The sequence below is a fragment of the Patagioenas fasciata genome, chromosome 1 (assembly GCF_037038585.1).
Source record: "Patagioenas fasciata isolate bPatFas1 chromosome 1, bPatFas1.hap1, whole genome shotgun sequence".
In the NCBI taxonomy this organism is placed as follows: domain Eukaryota; kingdom Metazoa; phylum Chordata; class Aves; order Columbiformes; family Columbidae; genus Patagioenas; species Patagioenas fasciata.
The window spans coordinates 213,509,949-213,531,964 of NC_092520.1; the positions used below are offsets into that span (position 1 = coordinate 213,509,949).

Here is a 22,016-nt window from a genome sequence, read left to right on the forward strand (position 1 = left end):
AAGTAATTTTCTATCCTGAAAGAATTAATAAATACTAATTTCCCAGTGGACAAGAAAAAAAGCTTCTACGCATATTGTGGCGCCTCAGTGCTTCAGCAGTGGGGACCTTTCTGAAGAATCTTATTTAATCTTAAACTATGTAGATTTTATTTTCATTTCTAGAATGTTCATACTAGTTTGAAGTGAGAAAGAAGACTTTTTTACCTTATTCACTATGAAATTGTTACTTATTTGCCTTAGAAACACTGGAGATGTTTTGTCCTGAGAGGTAACAAAACCCACCAAACCCTAACTAGATTATCAGGAAAGAAGAAAAACAGAAGGTATTAAAAATCAAAGGTTTTTATATAATCGTGGTATTTTTTAAGATTTATATGCATGTATCTGGAGCTCCTTTAAAGGACTTTGTATTCCTCAGCAGTTCTGAGTTCTTTCAGTAAGTGACTTGTCGCTAGTTACAGAAACTTCATTAATAGTACTAGATTTTGGTAATTCTGCTGTCCATAAAGTAACTTTTAAATTTACTACGCACCATTAAATTCATTTAGAGCTTCATTTATAGGTGTTTAAATAAATTTAACTATCCTATTTCTAGACATCATCTCTTCTTATGGCCTGCGTGAAATAATTTATTTTAAAAAACTTGCCCCAAGGTTGTGTTTAATATGGACATTTTTAGTAAGATAGTAGCAGGGGAAAGATTGGTTGTGTGAGATTATGATAGGTTGTTAATTCTTTTTTTAATGAACTGCTGTGCAAGATATTTGCTCTTGTATAGAGTAAAAATACAGGGAAAAAATAGATAAGTTCTTTTAAAAAACTTTTTATAGCAGAAGTAATACATTTTGGAGATGATAACGCTTTGTACTTGCATTAGCAGCTTTCATCCACAGAACTTAGTACTTTACAGCTATTAATTATATCTCACAGCACTCCTGGGAAGTATGTGGTACTGTTTGTATTCTACAAATGAGGAAAGGGACATTTATGTCAAAAAACTGATTATTTGTGATGGTGGGCACCACAAATCCCACTTTGAAGCTCTGCACCTCTGCAGGTTGGACTCTACTGTTACTCGATATCAAATCACAGAATCACAGGATGGTTGGGGTTGAAGGGACCTCTGGAGATCACCCAGTCCAACCCACCTGCTAACGCAGGGTCACCAGAGCAGATCACACAGGAAGGTGTCCAGGTGGGTTTGAATGTCTCAGAGAAGGAGACTCCACAACCTCTCTGGGCAGCCTGGGCCAGGCTCTGGCACCTCAAAGGAAGGAAATTTCTCCTCATGTTCAGACGGAACCTCCTGTGCTTCAGTCTGTGCCCGTTGCCCCTCATCCTGTCATTGGGCACCACTGAACAGAGTCTGGTCCATCCTCTGACACCCACCCTGGAGATATTTATAACCATTGATGAGATCCCCTCTCAGCTTCTCTTCTCCAGCTCAACAGCCCCAGCTCTCTCAGTCTCATCAGAAAGATGCTCCAGACCCCTCAGCATCTTTGTATCCCACTGCTGGACTCCTCCAGTAATTCCTTGTCCCTCTTAAACTGGGGAGCCCAGAACTGGACACTGAACTCCAGATGTGGCCTCCCCAGGGCAGAGAAGAGGGGGAGGAACAACCTCCCTGACCTGCTGGTCACACTTGTCCTAACACACCCCAGGTACCATTGGCCTCTTGGCCACAAGGGCACATTGGTGACTCATGGTCACCCTGTTGTCCACCAGAACTCCCAAGTCCTCCTCTGCAGAGCTGCTTTCCAGCAGGTCCACCTCAACCTGTACTGGTGTCTGGGGTTGTTCTTCCCCAGGTGCAGGACCCTACACTTGCTTTTGTTGAACTTCATCAGGTTCTTCCCTGCCTAGCGCTCCAACCTGGCCAAGTCTCGCTGAACAGCAGCACAGCCATTATATCAAAAGTGAGTAGTTTACTGTGCCTGAAACAGAACCCACCAACATCAAACCTCATGTCCTCTGTTCTTAACACCAGATTTTCTGACAGCTACATACCAGCAGTATATAATGGCCAGCTCAGTGTCATCTGATGACTGTTGAAACTCTTTTTAAAAGGCATATAGTAAGAAAAATAACCATATTTAGCATATGAACAAGCATATATATGGGATGTCTCTTTGTCTTTCATCTACCACCTTTGTATGCGACTATCTAGGTTGTGAGCTCTTGTGCTTTGGTATGACATGCAACACAATTAGACCTTTCTTAGGATTGCATTTCTGCAAAGACTGGGTAGAAAAATTTATAAGAATTTTTCTGTGACTAGATAGTATTTTATAGACAGGATAAATCCCGGTTTACATATTTTTCCAAATTTGAAAAAAAATATATTTAGAAAAAGCGAGTTAGTTGTGTCTTAAGCTCTCATGTTCGATTCCTTGCGATACAACAGTGGTGCAAGATTTCTGTTCACAGACATTCAGATACATAACAATAGAAAAGGTGCCCCAACTCCCCATCACATTCTGAGAGCTCTGAGGTTCAAACTTGTAAGCAGGTAGACTGTAATTAGCTCAAAGGTCGTAACAGTGGTGAATATTTGAGCATCCATAACAAAATGAGCTCATTTACACATGGCTGAGCACTTCTTCCTAGTCCATAAATGTAGGGTTGGGTTTCTTTAGGTTTTTCATAACTTTAATGGGCCTAACTATTCAAAAGGGATAAATTTGTTATATCCATGAAGTACTTGGAAGGTCTAAAAGCTTTTTGGGTAGTTCGTAGTTTATATCCTTTATAATTTTCACAGTTATCCTTTGCTAATCCAGAATTTTACCAAGAAACAGCTGGTGATAGTAGCAAATAACGTTTTCCTTGCTGTAAACCAAGTGGCTTAGAGAATATTTTTGTTGAGAAGTGTCTTTTTCCGCACTAGGTTCAAGAATCCGTCTCTTAGAAAAGCAAAGATTGTCACCCGGCAGAGTAATTACTGGAACTACTTGGTCTTCATTTGTCAATGAGTTCTTGGACTCTTCTGCCAAAAATGATCGAGGAGGAATCTCGGACAGATTTGCTGCACAACTGAGCCCTGTGGTAAGGAGCATTTACTCCAACCTTAGCCAGAAATGATGAGTTGGATGCAAAAAAATATGTGTTAATCAAACCTTTCTTTCTCCAGGGAAGATTTGCTTTTGTTCTCTGACCATCTTAATTTCAAAAATATTTACCAGCTCCCCAGAGTTAAAGGCAAAGTGATGAGAATGAGGCAGGTAAACTCAACTGAGAGGATGAGCTCGATCCTGCTCGATTTTACACCAGAATAAATCTGTTGATCGTAATTCATCCAATTGTGTAGGGAGCTGAGTATCATCTCTCGGCTCTACAACAAGATGCAGAACTATCCCATTCGGAGGAAATAGATGCAGTTAATCGAACAATGAAGGTTACTTATGAACGCCATCCCTTGGCAATGGAAAAACACATTCAGCATACACTGGTGGTAACTGCCAGAGATCAAATTGAAGCACATTTTTCCACCTGCTTTTACTTTTTCAGTCAACGGATTCAACAATGTGCTTGGATTTCAAATAACCTTTTGCAAACTTCAGCTTCATCTCTCTTTCTTATTCTTTTCAACTTCTCCTTAATAGTCCTTTCCCTCCAGGCATTCATCGGCCGTGCGGTTGGGGCTATGAAGCAGATGTGCCTAATGCTCTTTTTCTATGACAACGACAGGAGAAAGAGAAGAAGAAAAATGAAAGCTTTAAACTTTGTTCCATTCCGGGGTGGTGATGTCATTATGATGAATGATGGCTTGGCAGGCACGTCTTGCTGCACGATTTTGCCACTATCTCTGTATTTATAACTACCTCTGATGTTTAGAATTAGCCCTGCAGATGGAGCAAAGTAACAGACCGCCCCCCGCACCCATTTTCCAGGCTTTAAAAAAGGCTCTTTGAGGTGTGGAGAAAGGTATGACAGTAAAATGGCTCTCATAAATAGAGAAGCTCCCATCTTTCAGTCTTCAGAAATGAAAAACCTCTTGTCAAGCCATGCAGAATTAAATAAATAACAAATCATAAGTGTTATTTTCATTTTCCTTTCATCCAAAGGTTTGTTGGTTTAATGTGAGAGAGAGAAGCCGGAGTATTTCTTACCTTGCAGGCAATTTGCCATCACTCCTACCCCAGCAATTTATTTTTCTCACTTTTTATTTCATCTTTTTAATTTTTATTTTGAAAATTTACATTTTATCAGGTCAGGGAGAAGTGGTTTATGATGAAGGAGACTATAATATACCTCAGGTTTAACCTACTTAGTGGCCTCTTGCTTATGAGTCTCCTTGTAATACCTTTTTGTTATTTACTGTGCTAAGTTTCCAATATATTTTTACACGCTTTACAGCATCAGCTGAAGCGTCAACACAGTAAAACGTTCAAGGTGAAACACAGGTGCCTCTTAGACCATATTTAATGAGAAGAATATGAATATGTCTGTGGCCTTAAAGCCAAATTTTGTCTAAACTGTTACATTTGGGACTGCAAATGATTTTTGTGCTTTTGGTATCCAAATAATGTGCTGTCACTGCAATCACCGCATTCCACTCTGGACCTGGAAAATAAAAAATACGAAGAAATTAATGTGAGTTATCCCCAAGGAAAATAAGAAGCAGGATCTGTTGCTCAGGGAAAGAGATTGGATCTGATTCCTTGCAGCTTTATCCCTTGTGATCATGCCAAGCCTGCACTAATTTTGTATGGCTGTAATTAACTATAGAAGATATGAACAGAAAGGGATCTATACCTGTAATCCACACAGAAAAAAGGGTCAGGATTATATCTGTACCAGAAGAAAGCAAAATAAAACCCAAGCTCAGGGAGCATCTAAGCAGAGCTTTACTTAACATAAATAGCAAAGTGAAGTAATTCATAACAGTCAAAATGTGAATATTCAGCAGATTAACTATATCCTCTTTCATTGCTCACACCACAACAAAACACCTCAGCTACAGACCTGTGATTTAGCTATTAAATTGATAACTATCAGTGGCTATCAGCTGATGACAAAGCAGGATTTAATAACTTCGCTCTGTGATTTACATTTTATTTCCTTTTAAGCACACTGTAGTGCTCCATTTGTCTGACCTGAAAAATTACACTGTCCTACAAGCACACGTTAATTAACGCATCCCTAAAACTCAGGACCATGTTTTGCAGTCTGCTGAGATCATCATATGTTTGTTGTGCAAAGTAATTGTAATTAACTGAAGTTTGCAAAAGGTAATTTCTACTCGGAAGGGGGAACACTGGTTGATACAGAGTTGGTAAGGCAGGTTTTGTGCATTGCTGGAGCAAGGAGACAAAGTGAATTTAAGATGTAGCAGAGGGAAATTCTTCTGTATTCAGTCCCTTGCTGGTGAAAAGAAGCTTGAAACAACAGCATAGCTACAATTAGCTATAACATATAATAGCTCTAACATATTGGGAGGCTGGGATGCATCAGAAGTGTCTCTCTGTATATATTCCTTCCTGCTACATCTTGGCACATTTTGACAAAGAACAACAAAATGGAGATTCGCTGGATATGAAGATCTTCATTTTTCAAAGCTGGCAAGATTTCAGCCCAAACTTTGCTCCGTGTAGATCAATGAATCATATTTAGCACCTTGTTAGGTATAATATAACTGCTATTTCCCCAAAATATCTAAATGCATGCATCCTAGAGTCTTAGTAAAAGAGAGGAATATCACAGCAAATTAAGTTGCCATATATACTTTAAGTATAAAATTGATCGTATTTCATTATCAGGAAGAAGCTTCTCTGCGAAGGCGCCATTCTGCAGCACGTCGGGCTCTGTCGGAGAAGGCACCTGGTGCATACGTCCAGCTCTTTCAAAGGTAATGTAGAGACGTTTCAGCCAAGTCCTTCTCAATAAAGCAAAACCCCACCTCTTTAAGATTTATTCTCCACTGCTCTTAAGGCTGAATGATTAGAAACTGTCAGTGATTGCAAATCTCGTAGACCACTCTCCGTTCTATCACTTTTAAATCTATCACACGCCGCCTGTCTTTTGACTTGAGAGTGCGGCAGTCCCAAAATGTATACTGAAAATGTATGAGGCAGAGCAATCCACCAACAGCTTGTCTAAAACGATTAAATTATTCTGTGTGTCTTCTCTGAGAGAGCAGAAAAGGATCATTATTGTGGCAGCTCACCATCTCCAATATGCTTTTTAGCACTACTTGTAATTAGTGTTGGAAGGTCACAACCATGCTCAGCACAAGGTTGTTTGCTACAGTACAACTTCTGTGGATATTTTTGTTTAACGCAGAATTTCAGAAAGCTGATTCCACTCCCTTTTCCCTTCTCTTCTCCTTCTTCTCTTCTCCTTCTTCTCTTCTCCTTCTTCTCTTCTCCTTCTTCTCTTCTCCTCCTTCTCTTCTCCTCCTTCTCTTCTCCTCCTTCTCTTCTCCTCCTTCTCTTCTCCTCCTTCTCTTCTCCTCCTTCTCTTCTCCTCCTTCTCTTCTCCTCCTTCTCTTCTCCTCCTTCTCTTCTCCTCCTTCTCTTCTCCTCCTTCTCTTCTCCTCCTTCTCTTCTCCTCCTTCTCTTCTCCTCCTTCTCCTCCTTTTCTTCTTCTTCTCGTCTCCTTCTCCTTTTTCTCTCCTTCTTCTTCTTCTCCCTCTTCTTCTTCTCCTTCTTCTCCTTCTCCTTCTTCTTCTCCTTCTCTTCTTATTTTTTAGAAAATGGATCCTATCCTGACTGTCTCTCTCTTCTTCCTCATAGTACCAGCCCTGCAAAAACGCCATTAAGAGTCTGTAAATCTCAATGTACCTTCTTTGATCGATCTTTTGTGGCACTCCTGCCTTCCCCTGGTGTAAACTTTCCAATCTGAATTCTCCTTTGCTTGTTTTTTCCTACCTGCCATGAAAAGGCTCACGGTGTTGACATTTAAAGCATCTAAAATCAGTAACCATCAGAAGGAATAGAAAAGTTCACACCTTGCAGCTCATTCCAGGCCTGTACCAATGCAGTCACCAATTGTACAGACCAGGTGTGTTGATGGAAATCATTCAAATGACAAAATCTGGAGATCGACTCAAGGAAGGGAGGGAGGGAGGGAGGGAGGGAGGGAGGGAGGGAGGGAGGAAGGAAGGAAGGAAGGAAGGAAGGAAGGAAGGAAGGAAGGAAGGAAGGAAGGAAGGAAGGAAGGAAGGAAGGAATCTGCTGAATTAAGCTTCTAACGTTGGTTTTCTAGAGACGGTTTACAGACATAATTACGATGTATTTTCCAAATCTTTACTTAGAAAAAAAACCTTTTAAGTAGCTGAATCATTCATTTAAAATTATGTTGAAATGAGAAGAAAAATGGAAATCAGCGTTTTCTTTTGCTGGGTGTTTTGGGTTTGATTTAGTGTTGCAGCGTGAACTGTTCGTCCAAGTCTGATTAATTTGTTGCTCTTTGCTCCCTTTATTCCACTGTACTCATTTGTTGGGAGCTGATTTGGAGTTAAGACTTTAGCAGAGCTGTCAGGCAGGTGAGAGAAAATCCTGTCACCCCCAATCAGCATTTGCAATTATTGGGCCTCAAGGAATAGATACGCTCAGCAGAATCGGAGGCAAGAGTAGACAACACCTCATTCCATGCAAGCGGTTAAGTCAAGAGGTGCCATAAATATGAACGCTATAGAATGGTTGAAATTCCAAGAGAGAAATCCTTGAATGTATCAATTAGAACCCAACAGGTTGCGTAGTCCTGTCCAGCAGCAAGTGTAGGATTGTTCTGTTGAGAATGTTTGTTTATACAGAATTAAATCAAGTTTTAAATACCTGTAAGAGAGGGACTTTCACCTTGGAAAAGCTCACCTAGGGTTTAGTGGATCTTGCTTTCAATACATAACCATGGGCCTGGGTCATGAGGAGCTTAATAGGTTCTTGAGCATCGTCTTGGCTGTGGTCACCATCTTTGTGCACGCTATAGGAAATGTAAGTTGCTGTGGCTTTCTTGAGCTTTTATCAAGGGTTAAGCAAGGAATTTGTACACAAATTGTGCAACTGTGATGCCAAAAGGTAATTAATTATGTCATTATTCATAGTAATATTAGCAGCAGCATCCAAACAATTTTGAGGTAGTTAGACTGTTATCTTGGTTTATATCTTTCCATGGTTCTTATTTAAAGTACATATGTTGTAATGTCTTTTCATCTTTCTTTGTAAGTCTATGCTTAGTAAATTCAGGAGGATTACTGTAAAGTCTCTCGAATTTGTTAATTAACTCTCAAAATTAATCAGTCCAGGGTATTTCAGGTGTCCCTACAACAAGTGCTGCTGAAGAAGATGCTATAGCCTATATCTGAGGCACAACACTTCATTGTCTCTCCAAATGTCCTCAAAAATTATACTGATCTTTTCATGCAGCCATTTTTGCATTAGATACCCAGGTTCGACATCTCATCTGATTGTTATGCCTAGATCCACCTTGGCTTTGCTGCTTCCCAAACTTCTCTTTCCTACGGAAAGTTTAATGAAATAGAACAAGGGCAAGTGTAGAATCTTACATCTGGGTAGGAATAACCCCAGGTTCCAGTATAAGTTGGGGAATGACCTATTAGAGAGCAGTGTAGGGGAAAGGGACCTGGGGGTCCTGGGGACAGCAGGGTGAGCATGAGCCAGCACTGGGCCCTTGTGGCCAGGAAGGCCAATGGTACCTGGGGTGGGTTAGAAGGGGGTGGTCAGTAGGTCAGAGAGGTTCTCCTGCCCCTCTGCTCTGCCCTGGGGAGACCACACCTGGAATATTGTGTCCAGTTGTGGCCCCTCAGCTCCAGAAGGACAGGGAACTGCTGGAGAGAGTCCAGCGCAGCCACCAAGATGCTGAAGGGAGTGGAGCATCTCCCGTGTGAGGAAAGGCTGAGGGAGCTGGGGCTCTGGAGCTGGAGAGGAGACTGAGGGGTGACCTCATTCATGTTTACAGATATAGAAAGGGTGTCAGGAGGATGGAGCCAGGCTCTTCTCGGTGACAACCAATGATAGGACAAGGGGTAATGGGTACAAACTGGAACACAGGAGGTTCCACTTAAATTTGAGAAGAAACTTCTTCTCAGTGAGAGTGGCAGAGCCTGGCCCAGGCTGCCCAGGGAGGTTGTGGAGTCTCCTTCTCTGCAGACATTCAAACCCGCCTGGACACCTTCCTGTGGAACCTCAGCTGGGTGTTCCTGCTCCATGGGGGGATTGCACTGGATGAGCTTTCCAGGTCCCTTCCAACCCCTGACATTCTGGGATTCTGTGTGATTCTGTGATCCGTGTTTTAAGTTATTTACTTTCAAGCTGTATTTTATTTGGAGGTTTTTATTTCTCTTTTTACTTGACTACAGAAATAGGGCAGGTCATGCCTGTTTAAAATATGGTTTCAAAAAAATTCTTGCTGTCTCTTCTTGCTTTAACATCAACTTTGTTCTGATGAATTTTTATTTAGAACATGAGAAACCTTTTCTTTATTTTCATTGTCAGCAGCGGTGCATAAATCTCACCCTGCTGTTTATGCAAATTATAATTATGATGATTTTTTCCCTGGTAACACATGCAGCCTTGTACACTCTTTTACCTGATGAATCTTGATGTAACGGTGACATCTTGGAGCAAAGTGGGGTAGATAGAGAGAAGGAAGTTCATGAAAGCCAATTAAAATCAAATTGCATTGGGAAATACAAGAAGAAGGTCCATGGTGTCCATGTTGGGTGGAGCTGGTGTAGAATGAAACCTTGTTCCACTGAGGACATTGCAACCTGAAAGAAAATAAGACAAATATTTTTATAAAGGAGATTATAATTTAAAAATTAAAAAAATAGGTTGTGAAATATGTAGGTAATTGATTATGTATATTTAAAAAGACTTTTAAATAGTCTGAAAAACCAATTGTGCTGACGCCAACCTGAGAGAGGACCAGGATGTAAAGAGGTGCCTGTGGACCAGAGATGTGAGAGGGCAGAGAATGAGAACCCTGCTTCAGTTAGGGCATTGAAATTCTATGAAATACATGAAACTGATGCCAAAAGTGATACGTGCAAAAAAGTTCCCAAGATACTGGTGGGCTTGAATTTCTTGTATATCTCTAAATATTAAAAGATTCTTTAATGCTTAATCTCTTTACACATTTTAATCCAAACTGAAATATATTGCTCAGTTTTCCTGAGTACATGTTAGAAAATTTTAAAAGTGGTGTCACACAAGAATCTAACCTATTTTATTTATTGCAGCCCCGTAGGGTTATCTACATAAATTTAGATGCTTAAATCCAAATTACTGAAAACCTGGCCTCTTTATTTTTTGCCTATGGCTGTGTGCAGGTGTAATTAAAGTCATTTTGATGTCTCATTGCCTAATATAATGTAGGGGCAACATTTGGTGGTTTGCTGTGAATAATTTCACCAAGTGTCTGTGTGTTTAAGGGTAATAAATAAGGGTTTGGGTTGAAGTGTCTTTCAGATCAGGCCTTTAGCTAATTATTAACTTCTTGATTTTGTCTAAATGCCACTGAAATAATTGGAATAAGCAAGAGAAGACATCACCGAGAGGAGAATTTATTACATGCAATATTGCTTTTCTCAGTTGGAAGAAATTCATACACTTTGCAGTTTATTGCAGCTTCTTGGGAAGAGAGAAGCTCCATGGTCTACCTGTGGTTGAGACCCTCTATTCAGGTTGGATTTACTTGCCACGAGCATAAGATTTGCGTGCACGTGGTTGCATTCATGTCTTGCAGACCCTCTTGTCTAGCCAACCTCTGACTTCAACGTAATTTTGCTTTTGGGTTTTATTTTTATGCCTCTCTTAATGATAAAATTAGGATGTTGTACTGAACTACATGGATATGTCATTTCACAGGGTGCTATTTAAATTATCCAGCCTGTTTTCCTTCTTTTTTGGAGCTGAAGCATCCTGGTGCAATTTGAATTACACTCCGAGCCTAAACACCTATCATGACCGTACAAAACTTGAGAGGCGCTATAAAAAGACATTTAGTGCAGAGATAGAAGGTGAAAAACCATCCCTATCACACCTTTAAAAATGCATATTTTTCTTAGCTGTCGGGCATGTTGTTTTAAGTTTATTTATCAACTGAGATGTAGCTTCTGAGAGTGGCTCATGGGTTCTGAATCCAAACCTCTGCTCCAGGCAGTGAAGTTAATTTTCCTGTGGTGACCCTTTGCTTTGAGGGGTCACCTCGAATCCTGTCTTCAGGTTTCAGCTTTGACTCCTCTAACCTCCCTTGTCAGCCTGTGTATTTCTGTGCTGTATATTGCACAGAGTTCTTTGCTGAGATTTATTTTTTCTTTAATTTTTTATTTCCATGATGTGGGTTTACAATAAATGACTTGTGAGAGCGCTCCGCTCTGAGGTCCATTAGTGGAATCAGGCCCTTGCTCCTATCTAATTGCTTCAGATTTTGATCTGAGCCGATAATGAACAAACACCGTTACCAGCCAGCGGTTGTTTGACAGTGAAACAATAACAGCTCAAGGGAAGCTTTATTTATAGGTATTAATAATAAAAAGAAGCGCAAGAAACGGAAATTTAAAGAAGAAGAGTAAAAAAACCTTGCTTGCAATGCAGAATGTATTGGGCTAGGGACTGATTTTGGAGGAGGAATGGGTAAAACTTCCTCGCTAAAGCACCAGAAGACCCACAGCAGGGAAAAGTCCTGCAAGATGAGGAGGTATGGAAACACAATTTGGGATTCCAGCCTCTCTGTTTCCCATGGGAAAATGGCAGTGGATTACTTGTTGCCTTAATAACCAACGGGTGTGATGAGGAGTTGAACAGTTTGGGGTTTTTCTTCCAAAGTGGAGCAATGAGTCTTCAGAAAAAGCTATTAACCCTCCTTAAAACCCTCACATTCAGGAGCTGCTACTGCAGTTACAAATGTTCTTGACGAGTTCCGTAGGGAAATAGAAAGTGGCACAGACCCAAGTTACGTAGGCTCATTGCCCTTAAAAAGAACCAGGTTCCTTCAGAGCTCAGTCGAGATGTGTTGATGGGATGGCTCTGCTACAGGGGGCAGATATATGGAATCTTCCACGAGTTATAATTTTAAGCTCAGCATTTCATGAAGGACCTTCCGTGCTGCATCTCCCTGGTTTTAGCTCGGCGTTGTAGTCTATAAATAAAGTGGTGTCAATACTGAAGTTACCAAGAACGCTTATTTTTCTTAGGTTTTCTGAATGGCAGTGAAGATGAAACTTCTCACCTTGTGACGTGGGGTGGGATTAATCTCACCTGGTTTTGAGTGTCTCTAAGAAAAATGTGTCTATTGGAATAAGTTGCCCTACTCTGTCTCAGTGGAGAGTGGCTCATCCAACCTCCTTTGGGTATCTCCTTAAGCTTGAGTTTATTCACACTGTAGCTGTGGCTGTCCCTCTCTATTTTCTATAAATAGAGCAGGGGGTTGGACTAGATGACCCTTGAAGGTCCCTTCCAACCCAAACCATTCTATGGATTACTATCCCCAACTTCTCATTTCTGCTTCTCTCCCACTGGAGATAACATTCCCTTCCATCCAAACAGGTCCTGTGAAATCACTAAGTGCTAATTATACCATTGCAGTATATAAATGCACGTAACAAGCACTTTATTTCCTTTTTGTATCATTTTAGGGATCTGGCAGTGACTCCTGCACCGAGCAGCTCCCGTCACCAATTACTGGAGCCAACAATAAACATTTCTCTGCTCTCAGATGGAAAGAACATCACCCAAGACCAGAGTTTCCCCTTGCCTAGCCCAGAGAGCCGGTGAGTTCAGTTTCTGAGACAGCAGCTCATCACTGGGTGGAATGAAGGTTAATGCTGCAATGCGCAAGATCTAAAACCATTTCCCAAGCTAATGCGCTTGTCTCATCTGTTACATCAACAGCCTTATTAAACATGTGTCGCTGCAGCATAAAACAAAGTCTTGTCATTCAGAGGAATGGTTTCATTTAGACACCATAATTCATGTACACGGAAAGGGAATTTCAAGAGGTTTCTATCAAGTGGATGTTTGAGAGGAAAAAGATGCTGAAGAAAACTTGGTCTAGGTGTAGAAAAACAGAGCGTGAATGATAAATATGTTTTTTAAGTAAATTTACAAATTCTGCTATCAGAACTAATTCTCTTTTTAACGGATGACTATAGTTACTGTTGAATACCATTTCCAAGGCTCTGGGTGATATCATGACCTTCAAGTTAATATCCATGATAAGAGCAGACCCCATCAGGATACTGTGCTCTGTAGTACATTTACCTCCTCTTATTATCTTCAGCCATTGCTGCTGTGCTTCGGATCTTGTCCAACATCTCTGCTTGGGAGTGGTGAACATGCTCATTTATTTGTACCACAGCTAAACAGGGTCTGAGGTCTGGGAAGGAGACAACTCCAGCCTCCTTTAAAGCTTGTAGAGAGGTAGGGTAGAAGATTTGAAGAGACTACATCGTCTTCAGCCTCAAAGTGAGCTCTGTTTTCCTGACTAGTTCTGCAGGTCTACGTTGCCTCTTACAGATGACTGTGACTCACTCTAAAGGTCTTGTTTCATAAATACATCTGCTGCCAACGAGCCTCCCTGCTGTTGTGGCAAGTGACATTGCAGCTTTTCTATGCAGTATCCTGGATATTTGTTAGTTTTTCCCCCCCCTCTTCTGGACATCTGTTGTAATCCCATGCCCAGATGGGATACACAGCATGACCTAGTGAAGTATAACCCGCCAGATCCACCATCCACGCTAGGAAATAGGTGTGTGCTTGTAGCCACTCACTCTTTGGAACCTACTGGAATGCTCATCTGAAAGCTGCAGCTCAGAACGAGCTGAAGCCTGTGCCATACGGCTGCTGGTAAACTTGAATTTGATAGCAGGTTCAACCCCACGTCCAATATCTTGTTCTCGTCCTTTCCTGCTGTATTTAAACATACCATACCATGTATTTTTCACATCTTTTAAAAATCACTGTTAAATAACCTCCTAAACACACATCAGGCAGCTTTTCACTTAAAGTCAGACTGATGACAAACGCTGAGCATCTTGATAAGATTTCAACCCATTCCCTTTATTCCTCATCCATTAAGCAGAATTCTTAGCTAAACTTACTGTTGAAAAAAATCCCCTCCGTGCTCCATTTATATCCTGGAGAGACTGCCAGTTCCCTCTATGTGATGTACTACCTACTGCTGTAATTACAAGTAGTTAATTAGCATGCTGTAAAAAGGTTAAAACCATAGGCCTCTGCAGATTCATTTGTCCCAAGTATTTGTGCCACGGCGGAGTTTGCTGAAGGGGAACAGAGCGAGCGTACGAGAGAAACCGAGTTTGTAAGAGGTTGCAGGGGGATTATGCATCATCTGTCCTTCCCAGTAAGAAGCAAGCCCTATAACTCAAAATGAGTGTAAAGCTGTGATGAGTTGTAAAGGTCTTACCCTTCGCATATGGGAATAAATATGTCTTTCCGCTCCGCCGCATACGGGTGTTTTGACTTTCGCAGTGTTTTCATTTAGCGCTGTTAATAACACGGTGGAAAAAACAACCGCGAGGAGAGAGAAAAAGGAAAGAAGCAAACTGCTAATCTGATTCATTTTCCGGGCATGCATCGTGGCCCACGGCAAAATTGTATAGAGTCATGTTGTCAAATCTTTTTGCGAGGGTAATATGGAAAGTTGGGAAGGAATTTGCTTATAGGCGTGATTGATGGAAATGTTGTTGTGTAGGTAAATCTGAAATATGGGTGAGAAAAATCCCAGTTTTCTGAAGTACTGGTGTAAAGCCTGTAGTGATTTTGTTTGAATACTGAGGTGGTTTAATATTTTCTTCTTCTTTCTCTCCAATTTTATGCTTCCAACACTTGGAATGGAAGAAAGAGCAAACTAAAAAAAGCCATCAAGGGGTAAGAACATGAATGTATTGCCCTCCAGGCACAGCTAATGAAGGAAGTATTGTTTTCCAAGATCAGAGACTGCAGATTAGTCTGAATCACAGAATCCAAGAATGTCAGGGATTGGAAGGGCCCTGGAAAGCTCATCCAGTGCAATCCCCCCATGGAGCAGGAACACCCAGCTGAGGTTCCACAGGAAGGTGTCCAGGCGGGTTTGAATGTCAGCAGAGAAGGAGACTCCACAACCTCCCTGGGCAGCCTGGGCCAGGCTCTGCCACCCTCACCAGGAAGAAGTTTCTTCTCAAATTTAAGTGGAACCTCCTGTGTTCCAGTTTGTACCCATTTCCCCTTGTCCTATCATTGGCTGTCACCGAGAAGAGCCTGGCTCCATCCTCCTGACACTCACCCTTTCCATATTGATCCCCATGAATGAGTCCCCCCTCAGTCTCCTCTTCTCCAGCTCCAGAGCCCCAGCTCCCTCAGCCTTTCCTCACACGGGAGATGCTCCACTCCCTTCAGCATCTTCGTTGCCCTGCGCTGGACTCTCTCCAGCAGTTCCCTGTCCTTCTGGAACTGAGGGGCCCACTGAGTGGAATCTCACTGAGCAACACTGTGTCCAGGTCCCAATTTTTTTGCATTATTTCTCAAATCTGTCAGTTTCTATTTAATCTTGAGCTGTGGTGGAGACGGCATCATTATTCTTCAGGTCACTAAAACCTGTTGGACTCAAGTCCTGCAGTTGTTCTGCTACTTCAGGTCTACAGATAAAATAGATGATGCTGATGGCATATTAAAGGGTTTGTTTGGACATCTGCCCGTCAACCCACAGTTTTCACCAGGATGCTTTCTAATCCCATCCATTGGCTTCTTTTCATTGCTCAGACCGTAGTCTTCTCCTTGGAGGTAAACTCAACAACCAAATTTTTCCTGATTTCACAAAAGAAAATGCCATGAGAGTTTCCAGGGATTATGATGTTTTTAATTGCTCTGCTGAAGGCTGAACTTCCCACACATGAAAGTGTGGTTTTCTTTTTCCTGAGATTCCATTTGTTTTCACTCATAGATTTAAACAATTTATCATCGCCTTTGGTGAGCAGCAGCCCTTCGGGGCAATATATCAATATATCTTACAACTGTGCTTTAAAGGACTGCTGCGGGCGATGATAAATTCTTTAGGTCTCACTTTTACCAGTAGCGGTGTTTGTAAGGCTATAGAAACAATCTGGTTACAGCAGAACAAGGAGAGGAGCAGAGATGAGGAAGAGTTGGAGTGTTGAAACTCAATTTCTTAACCTGTTATTATACCTTCATTATTTGCAAGTTGGAGGGTGGAGTCAGAACCTCACCTACCGGTGCATTTAACAAGGATCTGTCTCAAATATTTCATTGCACATCCCCACTCCTCCCAAACACAATCAAATAAAAAAGATCCATCAACTGAAAGATTATGACATCATATGCTATAATAGATGTTAGAGTTTGGCAGTCCAGTGCAACCATAATCTAAACTGATTCTATAGCAATCCAGTGCTTTACTCCTCAACTCTTTTCTAATGTATTTCCTATTTCGTGCACACAAAATCCATTTATCTCATTACTCTATAGGGTAATACTGTTGGGTTTTTTTAAGCTTCCTATTTTTCATTTATTTTCCGTGTAGCTGGCAGAGAAATTTTACTAGAGGGAAAACTTTAAAGTCAGGACACATGCCAATAATATAGTTCTCTTCACCTATAATAGTTCTGTCAGGGACGGACTAAAGATGGATTATCCAAACTCATTTTTATAGGTAACCTGGCAGAAACACAAAGGAGAGGTTGGTTCTCAGCTCCTCTGCCTCACCTCTTCCAAATACCTTGGACATCTAGATGGCAGACACCTCATAAACTCTACTTTTCCCACTTGATTTTGATGTTATTCTCATTGAATAGTTTTACAAGAAGCTTCAATTGAATTGTTTCCTGTGACACTTATACTAGAAAAGCCCCTTTACACCCTGCCAAGGGGTACCTAAGTTATTTTGCACAGTTTTCCTTTAAGGAAGGGACAGGTGGGGAGAAAGACAATGAAAAGTTATGTTGAACCCCTTAGGATGCTGGATTTCAACACAGTGCATTCATGCAGTTGCAGCTAGAGATCCCCAGAGGGTTAATTCTAACTACACGATATCTATTTTGAGCCTTTATTTGTAGGCGAATGTGTGATTATGTTCTCTGAAGCAAAAGCAGAACTCGTCAGCCTTTTAGGAACTGGAGGAGATGTTGAAGAGTCCAAGCTGCTGTTTATACTGAGCCTGGCCTTACCCCTCCTAGTAATTTCTTATCCCAGCCACAGTTATGTCTGACACATATTACAGGCAGCTAAGATGAGATTAGGACAAGGGTTAAGCACTTGGGTAGAGCCTTTAGTGTATGTTGAGCATCCTTGGATGCAGCGACCTCAGAAGACGACACAAGCACTCAGTACATGACAGGATATAATATCAGGATATAATATTCCTTTACCTTGAAGACAATGGGAAAATTCTCATAGATTTCCACAGTACGTCTGGTGACAAGATAATTACCTGTTTCTTGCGGGAGTACCACATTGTTTTATCTCATTATTCATGATCTCATTCTTCTTATTGTATGGATTTATGAAAACACCACTGAAATCCTTCCTTTCTATTCCCCAGAACACTCTAATCACAGTATTCTCACAAGCTAAAATGTTCCTTCCAAGAATTACAGGAGGAAATTCTTTTGGCCCTCACCATGGATAAGGTCAGGCTGGATAATCTTTCAACTTCCTCCTACATTCATAAATCTGTGAATCAGTTTCTCTCACCCCGACCAGAACAGTCCTTTCTATATGAAGGAAATGTCTTAAGCATTGCTCCAGATACAGGTTTTGCATTAAATAAGTAGTTATTGATCTTTCCATATCAATCAAGGTCTTTTCCTGACTTTTCTTGAAATAAATTGACAGTATATAGATGGAAATGGAAAGTCCTTATCAGAACAAGCTACAGCATGGTCATTATCATTGTCAGGGTCTCAAGCTTTGGCATTGAGTAGATTTTTTGCAAGAGATTTAACAGCTCAAGGATGTCTTGGGTACTGCTCACTAACAATGGCTACTCATGGGCTGTTTGTCACTTGGCTACTACAGCAACACTTCTTTTTAAGGCAATTCCTATTTTCTTTTGCTCATCAAGAAACATCGTCCACAGTGCTGAGCCACAGATTGGAAAACAAGGAGCTCTGTGTTCTGACCCCAGATCTGAAGCTGATCCACTGTGCGGAATGAACCTCTTTCTTGCATCTGTCTGTGCGATTGATTAATTAAATCAATAAATGAAAATCGAGAGAGGTAGAAGTTGTGTTTGCTAGCGCTAGAAGTTTTGAGAGAATTGTAATGTGTGAAAAAGCTTTGGGTAACTGATGAATGCTGGGATTAATTTCTGGCTTTTGCTTGAGTTGTGTGACTGCAACATCAGCAATGCTGTCAGACCTGGTGCATATGCTGGTTTTCATTGCTGTTTTAAAGCATGCATCATTTCCCCCTCTCAGCTGCAGAGAATCTGGTCCTGCCAGTGGACGATTTATAACCTCAGCTGGTGCATCTGCTGCTGGTGTGTCGGTTTGGACCCCTGTTCCTCGTGCTCGCATCACTGAAGAAGCCAAAGCTGAGCATCAAGATCCAAGACGAGCTGAAAAAGGAGTGGACAGACAGAAAGGTTTGAACCGTATTCCAAAGGGAAAGTTTTACTCGGTCTGCTTATCTTTCTTACTGCGATTTGGAGGAGCAGCTGAGGGACCTGGGGGGTTCAACTGGAGAACAGGAGCTGAGGGGAGACCTTCTGATCTCTGAACTGCCTGAAAGGAGCTTGGAGCCAGGGGGGTCGGGCTCTGCTCCCCAGGAACAAGTGCCAGGAGCAGAGGAAACGGCCTCAAGTTGCACCAGGGGAGGTTGAGGTTGGATGTGGGGAACAATTTCTTCCCCAAAGGGCTGTGGGGCATTGGAACAGGCTGCCCAGGGCAGTGCTGGAGTCACCATCCCTGGAGGGTTGGACAAACAGAGATGAGGTTCTCAGGACATGGGGCACTGCCAGAGTGGGGTTAATGGTTGGACTTGATGATCTTGAAGGTCTTTTCCAACCACAATGATGCTATGATAGTAGCTTTATTTGGGTGACAGGGCAGCTTCTCCTTGCCACGATGTGGCAGAATCATCACAGTGGGAATGCAGCATACTCATGCAGCTTTCTTTCAATGAACTTTCAGGGAAATTAAAAGAGTTGAGTGCTTAGGCTTGAAGTTACTCTTCCACATGCGTGAGGCAGAACAATCAAAGACTACCTGAAGTTATTCCTCTTCCTCCACCCTCCAAAACCCTGTGTTTTCATCTGGAGATACACTTTGTGGTAAATCTTGACTTTTTGTTGAAATTCCTGCAGAGGTCGAACTCCCCAGTGATGATCTTCAGAGAAGACACAGCAAGTCCAAGACTGAATCTTCTCTTGTGCCTCCGCTCATCAACCGGCCCGGCTCCCACTCCAGGCCTGTCCTACCTCCCATCCCATCCGGGCGGATGACGACCAACCCTTGATGGCCACTACCGCCCAAGTCTTCATCTTGATTACGCTGAGTCTTTCCCTCTAACAGGAATACTGATTTTGATATATTTCCCTTCAACAGAGTCTGTCAAATATTATTTCTAAATCCATTGCTGATTAACTCTCCCCCAAAAAATGTTATTTATTTATAACTTTATTAAAAAGTAATTTCTGTACTTCCCAAAGCTAGAAATTATTTCCCCAGGCACTCTCAGCTGGGAAATGGCGTAGAACTTCTCCTAACAGCCACATGACCCTATCTTCCATTAATTTCTCTTCTTCCTCCCTCTCCTATATTATAAATTTAATTGATGTGTGGAAGCATCAGAGCCTCTGATAAGATTGTCTTTATTGCAATACTAGTGAATTATTTTGTGAAATGCTCAAAGTTGGGAGTGAAAACTAGTTCCAAGTCTTTTTTTAATGAAATACGTTTTTTTTGAAGGGATGAGATACAATTCTTAGATTTGCAAGTGTTTTTAAACTACCTAGTAAGGAGTCATCAGAAAGAAATGATTACAGTTATTGAGAACAAGCTGAACCTGTAAGTACTATGTGAAGATTTGTTTTTCTGTATGTGGAGCAGAGCTCTGACAAGTAAATAAAACTCTTGAGCTAACGTTTGTCCTGATTAATTTTCATTACCATCTACTTACAGAACAGGTAGTGGGGCCCCTTTGCTTTTTGAATTACAACGTCGGTCCTTGAAGGTCTTTGTGTGCACAGAAGAAATCACTTGTTGCCACCATGTGGAGTGACGGCCATGGAAGAGCTCTGGTTTATTTCATCGTGCATGCTTGGAATGTTGGTTTTCGTTGTTTAAACAGGATGAACTCAACGAAGCAACCCAGCTCGTGGTAAGTAATGGATTGATTCAGATAGCCTGACCTCGAATTCCAGTGAAGCCTGTAAAACAGCTCAGCCTTTTATTAAGCACTTTCCATATTAGCAGTTGACTGTCTGCCCGCTGAAGAACAACAGCTCTTCCGAGGCACCGGCTTTTTATCATTGATTTTTGGCAGAAGAAAAAGCGAGGCTGATCTGCAACCTGAGTTCAAGAGGAGTTCATGGAGTGAATGGTCTGGGTTGGAAAGGACCAGCTCCCCCAGCTCCCCCCCTGCCATGACAGGGACATCTTCACCAGCTCAGGTTGCTCAGAGCCCCGTCCAGCCTGGCCTGGGATGTCTCCAGGGATGGTTCATCCACCACCTCTCTGGCCAACCTGGGCCAGGCTCTCACCACCCTCAGGGCCAACAATTTCTTCCTCACGTGTACCTGAAGCTGCAATTTCACCCTTAGTGGGGTTTTTTGTTGCCAAAGCAGAGTGAGGTGGGTACCCGACTGCCACCAAATAACTACCTAAACTCCAAATTTCTTCAGCAAACCTCACATGGCTCTTCACAGCCGCTTTTCCTCTGTAAATACCTTTGCAGAAGTTGGCCTGGCTGTCACAGCTGATTGACATGGATGCCGATGAGTGTAACAGTTCTTGCTGGTTTACAGCTGATGGTCGTTTTGAATACGCACAAGGTGACTTGTGGTTCATACACAGCAAGACCAGGGTGATCACACCTCCTTGCTTAAATAGGGAAGGTAATACAGTACAGGTAGTGCAGATAAACCAGTTTTCTCCTGGACAAAACCCCTGCTTAGGCCTTTGCATTGCAGTTGGGGTATATACATACATCTGATGATATCCCCAGTCACATCAGTGTCATCTTCTTTTTGCTTCCATTCCTACCCGGTTCTCCAAGCCAAAACCATTTCCACAATCAGCCCCAGCTCTGCGCTCATCCCTTGGAGCAGTTTTTCCCGTCAGTGTAAAACAGAACAAACCACGACAATCTCTGCCTGAATCGTGCTGATTTTCCTCCGCTTCAAGTCCGCGATCCTGCAAAAGCCCAGTTCATCCTAAGGAACGAGCACAGCGATTCAAACTACTCATATTTACAGGAATAGCCTTAAATATTGAGCTCTCCAGTGCAGAAATTGTGTCTTTAGTTTGATTATACGGAGCTGGGCGTAAAGGTGGAGTATAAATCAGTTACTCTTATTTCCCAGTTGTAAAAAGAAATAATTTGTTCTTCTGTGATCTGGGTATTCGTTCGCTAACTTGCATTTGTATCAGACAATAATGTTGGAAGCGAATCTCCTATTTTGCAATCGTTTTGGGGGCCCCTGAGCTTTCAAATATAACCAAATGTGGTGTGTTGGGTGCAGTTACACACGTTTTCTTGGGAATAAGGACTTTGCGTGGAAGCAGGACATGGGATTTGAAAAACACCAAGGAAAAGATGAATTTGCTGAAGTCAATTCAGCAAAATACTCAGTTTCTTGCCTCCCTAAAGTTTGACTTCTACACCCTCACTCTCTTCCCACTCCCAGCAGACCACAGATTAAATTAATCACCCAATTTACGAGGTGCCCAAAACACCTGCCCTGCCCTTTGCCCCCTACCCCCCAAAGCACGGAACATCTGGCCAAGTCTCAAGGCAGAAATGCCCTTGGATTGCGGAGACGCGTTATTTACATTTCATTTAGCAGATTGTGAAGCTTTGCAGTTCGCCAGTTTT

General features: G+C 41.9%; 1 protein-coding gene across 3 annotated transcripts in view; it reads left to right on the top strand.

Moving 5' to 3' along the window:
• LRGUK (leucine rich repeats and guanylate kinase domain containing) overlaps window positions 1-22,016 on the top strand; it is a 64,742-nt gene that overhangs the window by 37,549 nt on the left and 5,177 nt on the right. The window contains exons 16-22 of one of the 3 annotated variants that reach the window (XR_011737097.1): window positions 2,891-3,048; window positions 5,763-5,851; window positions 12,602-12,736; window positions 14,826-14,855; window positions 18,398-18,564; window positions 19,285-19,987; window positions 20,102-20,300. Coding sequence is in view for 1 of the 3 variants with exons in the window: in XM_071803546.1 (XP_071659647.1) it covers window positions 2,891-3,048; window positions 5,763-5,851; window positions 12,602-12,736; window positions 14,826-14,855; window positions 18,398-18,564; window positions 19,285-19,436 (731 nt within the window). In the remaining 2 variants the exon portion in view is untranslated. The other 2 variants (XR_011737098.1, XM_071803546.1) reach the window with 2 other exon arrangements.